Genomic DNA, 9,992 nt, shown 5'->3' with positions numbered 1-9,992 from the left:
AAATAATGTTTCGCTCTTCCTAGAGCTTTAACCTAACCTAACCTAACCTAACCTAACCTAACCTAACCTAACCTAACCTAACCTAACCTAACCTTACCTGACCTAACCTAACCTGACTCACGAAATCGTATTGACATGATTGCAAACAAACCATACCACGGGTGGGATTGAACCCGCGGTCAGAGAGTCTAGTGGCTAACGCGACGATCTGGAGTTTTGAGACTCTCTGACCGCGGGTTCAATCCCGCCCATGGTATGGTTTATTTTCTAACCTTTGTAGATGAATGGTTCAGAGAACTGACATGTTGATAAATTAGACACATGTGCAACTCTTGGGTATCTTTATTGAGGAAACGTTTCGCCACACAGTGGCTTCATCAGTCCATACGTAGGAGAAATTTGAAGAACAGGAGGAGAATGAGGTAATCAGTCCCTCAACCTTGAGTCGATGTGTTCAGTCCTAACCTAACCTAAGCTATCTTAAACGATAAACCTCTACACAGAGCAATGCATTTTTTTAACACAGCGGCCGTCTCCCACCTGTGCAGGGTGAACTGAAAAGAAAACACTAAAACCTGTCTTCTTATAGCATTTAGTAACTTATACAGGAGAAGAGGTTACTAGCCTCTTGCTCCCTGCATTTTAGTCGCCTCTTACGATACGCATAGCTTACGGAGGAAGAATTCTGTTCCACTTCCCCATGGAGATAAGAGGAAATATATCCCCAAAAAAAGAAACGTGTGCTCTCTTCTGTGTCTTTTCTAGTTTATCTTAGATTATATCTAGACAAAGCTCCGCTGATCCATATGTTACCTTATACTATAATATTTTATGTTATTCTATTTTGTGTTATAGTATCTGGACATATATAAACTTTAATTTATCCAGGTATATATGATCTTATTAGCTGATATAGCTAACCAGCGGATGCATATCTAACTTTAGGGTAGATATTTGGAGAAAAATAATAATAATAACAACAACAACAGTTATCTCTATGGGGAAGTGGAAAATAATTCTTCCTCCGTAAGCCATGAGTGTCATAAGAGCCGACTAAAATGCCGGGAACAAGTGGCTAGTAACCCCTTCTCCTGCACATATTACTAAATTTAAAAAGAGAAACCCTTCATTTTTCTTTTTAGGTCACCCTGCCTCGGTGGGAGACGGGTGATGTGTTGATAATAATAATAATAATAATAATAATAATAATAATAATAATAATAATAATAATAAAAATACTACTAATAATAATTTAATAATAATCTAGAGTACTAAAACTAGTTATAGGACGTATCTATACGATCAGTTAGTGAATCTAGATGGAATAAATGGTTAGTAAACTTAAATTGATTAAGAGCTGATTTCTGGACTTTACTCGAGAATTTGTATTTTTACTAGAGTTACCCAGAGAGCTAAGATAGGCTACTAGAGAGCATTAGTGGTTACTAGAATTAGGCAAGATACTAACAGGGGATACTGGATATGTCTAGAGCTCAAATCTCATTTAAAATTTCGATAATTTTTGTTTCTGCTGTATATAGTACACCACAATATACCTTAAATCCCTCAAAACGTCAGTAAGACTAATTTTAAGAGCTGTCTGGATAGCTAAAACGGGCTCTTGAACCCACCTAGCTGACGAAAGCTGGTTTTTCAACTTAGGTTTCTAAAACTTATTTCGAGTTTTAGAGAACTTGTTTTCGAACCTCCCTAATTAACAAAAAGATATTGTGAGGGAACCACATAACTAAAAAGGGTTTTAGAACCTACCTAGACGAGACAACTGGTTTTGAACTTTTCTAGATTACTGAAAGTAGTTCTCGAACCTATCTAGAAAATTAATGTGCCTAAATTACTAAAAAAAAAAATTCTGAGCCTACCAAAATGACTAAAACTTATTTCTGAACTAAGATAATTAAAGAGGATTTCTGAGCCTATCTAAACTGATATTTTGAACCTACTTATAAAACCAAAATTGATTTTTGAACCTACTTACAGAACCAAAATATATATATTTTTTAAATGTACTTATAAGACTAAAATTATTTTTTTTGCTACTTAAAGGACCAAAACTAATTTTTTGAACCATCATGAAAGATTAAAAGACAGCTTGGTTGGCAACACTCTCGCCTCTCACACTGCGTGTCAGCGGTTCGATTCCCGGCACGGGAGGAAATGCTGGGCATGTTACCTTACATCTGCTGTCCCTATTCACCTAGCAGTAACTAGGTTCCTGGGTGTTAGTTACCTTACACATGCTGTCCCTGCTCACCTAACAGTAAGTAGGTACCTTACACATGCTGTCCCTGTTCACCTAACAGTAAGTAGGTACCTTACACATGCTGCCCCTGTTCACCTAGCAGTAAGTAGGTACCTTACACATGCTGTCCCTGTTCACCTAACAGTAAGTAGGTACCTGGATGTTAGTCACATTACACTTGGTGTCCCTGTTCACCTAGCATTAAGTAGGTACCTGTATATTAGTCACTTTACACCTGGTGTCCCTGTTCACCTAGCAGTAACTAGGTACCTGGATGTTAGTCACCTTACACCTGGTGTCCCTGTTCACCTAGCAGTAACTAGGTACCTGGATGTTAGTCACCTTACACCTGGTGTCCCTGTTCACCTAGCAGTAACTAGGTACCTGGGTGTTAGTTCCCTTACACCTGCTGTTCCTGTTTACCTAGTAGTAATTACGTATCTGGGTGTTAGTCGACTGGTGTGGGTCGCATCCTGGAGCGCAAGATTAAAGGACCACAATGGAAATAAGACAGACAGTCCTAGATGACGCACTGACTTTCTTGGGTTATCCTGGGTGACTAAATCTCCGGGTTAAAAATCCAAACAAACCTTACCTTAACTTGAAGATTAAAACCTTGTTTTGCTACCTACTAAGAAGACTAAAAGTGGTTTTGAGCCTAGAGGACCAAAACTTGCAAGTATAAGTAACTTAGAGGACCAAAAGTAGTACCTACCTAGAGGACCAAGGCGGTAGTTGAGAGTAATCACGATGACTTCACCGTAGGCAGCCAGCACAGAGCCGTCATAAGGGTTAGCGGCGCCCCACTCGTAACTCTCACCGTGGATGTAAACAATGACAGGCAGCGCTCTGTGTCCAGTCGTATCAGCCACTGTGTGGAGAACACGCACATATACGTAAGCCTACGAAAATAAAGAGTACTTGTCAGTGGCGGTACATTTCGTCGGGAAAATAAGAGACATGTCAGTATTGATTCCTTTGTTGGCTGTCGTGATGGAGTATGAGATTATGAATATTCAGAGTTGAGCATCAGCTGGCGAGCGGCGAGGAGAATTGAGAACTATTACCAAGTTAACTCCATTATCCAGGACTGTTATGTGGGACGACCGCTCATCCTCATGCTAATGGAAGCAGCTGTCGCTCTGAAGAGAACGGAATAAGGATTTATCAACTGAATAACTGTTATACACGAGGCTGTGTGAACGATTTACATATATAAAAGTCGTGTTTAAGATTCTGTGTCTGCAGAATAGATCATGATGTGTTTTGACCGTCAGACGAAATGGTAAAATTGATTTTGACGAACGTTAGTCATGTGATACCCGATTTAGTAGAGATTGCTAAGGGGGATTTGGGGTTTTTCTTTACCAGGAGAAATGGAAAATGGAGCTTAGTCACTGGAGATTTTTTAGGTCATGTGACTCCAGTCTTCCGCTGGATTTATTGGTCCACACTCCTTACAAGGTATCTCTAATGTTCATAATCATAGCCATATTTTTTAAAGAAGTGGACCGGTAAGCCAGTAGAAGGCCTCGGTCAGACGACCAAAAGCTCTAGCTGCGGGTCATCACATGACTAAAACCCGTGACAGGAAAAAATTGTCCTGTTTCCAAACAAACCTTACATAAGTAGTCAGGAATAACAGAGAATAAATTAAAATATATAATGAACAACACCTATCTGGTCACGTCTTAAGAAGGAACGACTACTTTGAAACTGAGATAAGAAGCCAAACTTTTGTTTAATGTATACAAGTTTACGGACGGTGTTTATATGATGTGAAGTGACCTCTAAGATTAAGATTTATTTCTTAAGATTATGACTTATTTCTTAAGATTATGACTTATTTCTTAAGATTATGACTTATTTCTTAAGATTATGACTTATTTCTTAAGATTATGACTTATTTCTTAAGATTATGACTTATTTCTTAAGATTATGACTTATTTCTTAAGATTATGACTTATTTCTTAATATTATGACTTATTTCTTAAGATTATGACTTATTTCTTAAGATTAAGACTTATTTCTTAAGATTATGACTTATTTCTGAAGATTATGACTTATTTCTTAAGATTAAGACTTATTTCTTAAGATTATGACTTATTTCTGAAGATTATGACTTATTTCTGAAGATTATGACTTATTTCTTAAGATTATGACTTATTTCTTAAGATTGTGACTTATTTCTTAAGATTATGACTTATTTCTTAAGATTATGACTTATTTCTTAAGATTATGACTTATTTCTTAAGATTATGACTATTTTCTTTTAAGATTATCACTATTTTCAGTAACGGAAGATAATATAGTTTTAGTCACATGGGGATTTATGACCCAATATAGGAAATCCGCCACAACTTATATTAAGGGTATATACACATATGCACAAACCGCAGTAAAAATAGTGAAAAACAAAGTGCTTTCGTGATTTCTCACATTATCAGGTGAGTCATCTAAACTGCGGCAACGTCTCATATTTCTTGATTTATTCTGTATAGAATGGAGATAAAAGAGATTCCTGGTTATATATACATGAAAATGCTTGAGGACCTAATTTATAATCTGTACATGACTATAATGAACTTATTAGAGAGAGAGAGAGAGAGAGAGAGAGAGAGAGAGAGAGAGAGAGAGAGAGAGAGAGAGAGAGAGAGACAGACAGACAGATTTAGACTGATAGATATATAGATAAATAGATAGATGGGAAGAGTGAAAAGCAGGGGGCGTCATAGGCCAAATTAGAGAACACTACGTCAACATCCGTGTTGCAAGACTGCTCAACCTACTACCAACAGATGTCAGAAATATTGCTAGAACAGAAACAGAAGTTTTCACTCGACTAATGTCTCATGAGGGAGCTTCATCAGTCAGGTTGTGATGACCAGGTGGGCCAAGCAGCCAGTCAGTCCACAGGGAAACCTAGCCTCAGGTTGGTCTGCGAAGGTAGAGGAACTCTCGAAACTAGTCATAGGTATGTCACAGGTGAGCTTCTCGTACAGCTCAGCTAACCTGGGAATCGAACTCAGGATCTACATATATATATATATATATATATATATATATATATATATATATATATATATATATATAATATATATATATATATATATATATATATAAAGTTTTAGGGATAATCTTACTTCGTTAACGTCCATTGCAGGATCCAATTACTTTGGAGGATTCGATTACTGGTGGAGGATCCAATTACCGGTAGAGGATCCAACTACCAGTAGAGGATCCGATTCCTGGTTGAGGATCCAATTACTGATGGGGATCCAATTTCTAGTAGAGGATCTAATTACTTTGGAGTATCTAATTTCTGGTTGAGGATCCATTTCCTGGTGAAGGATCCAATTACTGTTGGAGGAACCCATTACTTGTGGAGGATCCAGTTTCTTGTGGAGAATCCAATCACTTTGAAGGATCGAATTACTTTGGGGGATTCAATTACTTTGGAGGATCCAATTTCTGGTGGAAGATCCAATTACTGATGGAGGATCCCAATACCTGTGGAGGATCCAGTTTCTTGTGGAAAATTCAATCACTTTGGAGGATCGAATTACTTTGGAGAATCCAATTACTGGTGGAGGATCCAATTACTGGCTGAGGATTCAATTACCGGTAGAGCATCCAACTATCAGTAGAGGATCCAATTCCTGGTGGAGGATCCCATTACTGATGGAGGATCCAATTCCTAGTTGAGGATCCAATTACTTTGGAGCATCTGATTCCTGGAGGAGGATCCAATTCCCGGTGCAGGATTCAATTAGGTATCCTGGAGGAGCATTGAGAGAAAAATGACAAGAATGATGATGGGAAACTGGTAAGAAGAGGCAGAAATTATTTTATAATTGGTTAAGAACACAGACAGGTTGATAAATGCAACACTTGTGTGTGTTTATTGTGAACCGTAAATGTACCCAAGTGTTGCCACTTGTGCAACACTTGTGTGTGTTTATTGTGGACCGTAAATGTACCCAAGTGTTGCCACTTGTGCAACACTTGTGTGTGTTTATTGTGGAACGTAAATGTACCCAAGTGTTGCCACTTGTGCAACACTTGTGTGTGTTTATTGTGGACTGTAAATGTACCCAAGTGTTGCCACTTGTGCAACACTTGTGTGTGTTTATTGTGGGTCGTAAATGTACCCAAGTGTTGCCACTTGTGCAACACTTGTGTGTGTTTATTGTGGACCGTAAATGTACCCAAGTGTTGCCACTTGTGCAACACTTGTGTGTGTTTATTGTGGAACGTAAATGTACCCAAGTGTTGCCACTTGTGCAACACTTGTGTGTGTTTATTGTGGACCGTAAATGTACCCAAGTGTTGCCACTTGTGCAACACTTGTGTGTGTTTATTGTGGACCGTAAATGTACCCATGTGTTGCCACTTGTGCAACACTTGTGTGTGTTTATTGTGGGTCGTAAATGTACCCAAGTGTTGCCATTTGTGCAACACCTGGGTGTGTTAATTGTGGAAAGTAAAGATTCCCAAGTGTTGCCACTTGTGCAACACTTGTGTGTGTTTATTGTGGACCGTAAATGTACCCAAGTGTTGCCATTTGTGCAACACCTGGGTGTGTTTATTGTGGAACGTGAAGATTCCCAAGTGTTGCCACTTGTGCAACACTTGTGTGTGTTTATTGTGGACCGTAAATGTACCCAAGTGTTGCCATTTGTGCAACACCTGGGTGTGTTTATTGTGGAACGTGAAGATTCCCAAGTGTTACCACTTGTGCAACACTTGTGTGTGTTTATTGTGGAACGTAAATGTACCCAAGTGTTGCCACTTGTGCAACACTTGCGTGTGTTTATTGTGGACCGTAAATGTACCCAAGTGTTGCCATTTGTGCAACACCTGGGTGTGTTTATTGTGGACCGTAAATGTACCCAAGTGTTGCCATTTGTGCAACACCTGGGTGTGTTTATTGTGGACCGTAAATGTACCCAAGTGTTGCCACTTGTGCAACACTTGTGTGTGTTTATTGTGGAACGTAAAGATTCCCAAGTGTTGCCATTTGTGCAACACTTGCGTGTGTTTATTGTGGACTGTAAATGTACCCAAGTGTTGCCACTTGTGCAACACTTGTGTGTGTTTATTGTGGACCGTAAATGTACCCAAGTGTTGCCATTTGTGCAACACCTGGGTGTGTTTATTGTGGAACGTGAAGATTCCCAAGTGTTGCCACTTGTGCAACACTTGTGTGTGTTTATTGTGGACCGTAAATGTACCCAAGTGTTGCCACTTGTGCAACACTTGTGTGTGTTTATTGTGGACCGTAAATGTACCCAAGTGTTGCCACTTGTGCAACACTTGTGTGTGTTTATTGTGGACCGTAAATGTACCCAAGTGTTGCCACTTGTGCAACACTTGTGTGTGTTTATTGTGGACCGTAAATGTACCCAAGTGTTGCCATTTGTGCAACAGTTGTGTGTGTTTATTGTGGACCGTAAATGTACCCAAGTGTTGCCACTTGTGCAACACCTGGGTGTGTTTATTGTGGACCGTAAATGTACCCAAGTGTTGCACGTTTCTCTGGCAGTTCTTTAAGATTGTAAAAGTTTCGGAAGGTTTCAGACTGAAACGTTCCAGAACAAGCTCTTGGACAACGTTTCGCTTTGTAAACAGCCTCATCAAGTCATATGACTTGATAAAGCTTTAACTCTGACTTCATCGAACTGTGTTGCTTGATAGAAGTATGCACAGAGCGAAACGTTGCCCTAGTACGACAAGCTGTTCGAAACACGTGGTAAAGACTTGGCAGAGATTTTCTGGAGAGGTGAATGCAAATCAAAACATCTTACTGCCGATAATGGTAGTAAGATGTAATCTCTCTCTTCTCTAGGAAAGAGAGATTACAGAACAAGGTTCCATCGTAACAAAGGCCAGCAGTAACAGCCTGGTTGGCCAGACCCTGATCCACCAGGAGGCCTGGTCTCAGACCGAGCCGCGGGGGCGTTGACCTCAGAAACCCTCTCCAGGTAAACTCCAGGTAAACTCCAGGTAAACTCCAGGTAAACTCCAGGTAAACTCCATGTAAACTAGCGAATGTTACGTATACTTGAAGCTGTGTATAAACAAGATGAGTTTGATGGTAAAGAAGTGTAAGAAAATTGTGAAGGTAGAATAATGTTGAAAATTTGGTTGCAAGGGCACAGTTAGGGCGTCTTTATATGATACGTTTTGGTATTGGGACCGAAAGTCTCAGGGTCGAAACGTACCCGTGTTTTCTCTTCAGCTGAGGTTATGCAATACTAGCTGATGATAGCCATCAGGTGTTTACGACTGAAACTTCGGGAGATTCATCTATAAAACTTGCATTTGTGGTCACAGTGGTGGCCCATGCTAACCTCTCTATGGATGAATCTAGCTGTAGCCAGGTGGCCCAGTGGCTTATGCGCTATCCTGGAGTTTTTACGACTCGCCGTGAGTTCAATCCCCACCCGTACCGTGGTCAGTTTGTAAGCTTCTTGTCTGAAGTCCTGTGAGTGAACAGAGGTTTGGTTCTCGAACGAGTTTTTCTGCTCTGCCTTCTGTAAATGACGTAAGAAGAAAGAAATTTTTCTCATCCTGAGGAGATTTGGAATTCGACTTTCTGGAGTGATGTACCATAACATTCGGATAAATTGATTCTATACTTTTAAGGGTAAAAGAAAGCTTCAGTCTTATATGTATGCTGATTTGAAAGTCTTTGAGGAGCAGAGAAAAATGTTTGGGAAGCAGATGAATACAGTGGACCCCCGGTTAACGATATTTTTTCACTCCAGAAGTATGTTCAGGTGCCAGTACTGACCGAATTTGTTCCCATAAGGAATATTGTGAAGTAGATTAGTCCATTTCAGACCCCCAAACATACACGTACAAACGCACTTACATAAATACACTTACATAATTGGTCGCATTCGGAGGTAATCGTTATGCGGGGGTCCACTGTAATGGTAATTCTTCACACTTTCCTCTGCTGTAAGGATCCTTCATTCAACGTAGAAGGAAATTCACAGATCACTGTGAAAAGATTAAATCTAACAATAAAGTTCCGGCACATTGACGTTAGGAAATAAATTTTGTGATTTCCAAAAGTATGGGCAGGAGTTAAGAATATTTTATAATTTATTTTAAGTTTTGCATGACCTATTTACACTAGTGGATTTTGTCCACCAGTGGCACCGCCTCCAACTGCTTCACCTCACCTGCCTACAGGATATAATCTTCTTCTTGCAGTATATACTGTACTATAATTAAAACTGAAGGAGTGAACACATCTCCAAGCTGAGGGACTGATTACCTCAACCCCCTTTCTAATCTTCCACCATTCTTCTCTGTATTGGACTGAAAAAGCCACTGGTTGGCGAAACATTTCCACAATAAAAATACATAAGTGTAACACAAGTGTCTCAGTTATGAAATCAAGATCGAGTGTCGGAAATATTGACGTAAATGATAATGTTTATTTGTTTACTCCATTAATTTATGTGACTGAAAGTTAATGTGATGTGTCATGTGTCACATAGCTGTGTGTGACACGACACATCACCCGGTTTTCTGACACACTGTTATAGTCAATTGTAAGTTGTTATATTTGTGATTATAACATAATTTCAGATGTGATTCGGGTTTTTATGTTGGTTCACTTAACACGAGTTGCAAAATAAAATTTGATTGAAAGGGTGAATTGTGGCAAATATTTAGATTGATCAGATAATTATTCAATTTTTGAATTATTTTGGAA

At 39.2% G+C, this 9,992-nt stretch overlaps 1 protein-coding gene across 2 annotated transcripts in view; it reads right to left on the bottom strand.

Moving 5' to 3' along the window:
- Nucleotides 1-9,992, bottom strand: part of LOC128698460 (neuroligin-1-like) — a 328,336-nt gene that overhangs the window by 19,131 nt on the left and 299,213 nt on the right. For both annotated transcript variants that reach the window (XM_070103983.1, XM_070103984.1), the window contains exon 3: nucleotides 2,976-3,131. In XM_070103983.1, the coding sequence (XP_069960084.1) occupies nucleotides 2,976-3,131 (156 nt within the window). The remainder of the gene's footprint in view (nucleotides 1-2,975; nucleotides 3,132-9,992) is intronic.

The sequence above is a fragment of the Cherax quadricarinatus genome, chromosome 88, assembly GCF_038502225.1.
Source record: "Cherax quadricarinatus isolate ZL_2023a chromosome 88, ASM3850222v1, whole genome shotgun sequence".
NCBI lineage: Eukaryota > Metazoa > Arthropoda > Malacostraca > Decapoda > Parastacidae > Cherax > Cherax quadricarinatus.
This window is presented reverse-complemented; position numbering and strand designations above follow the sequence as displayed.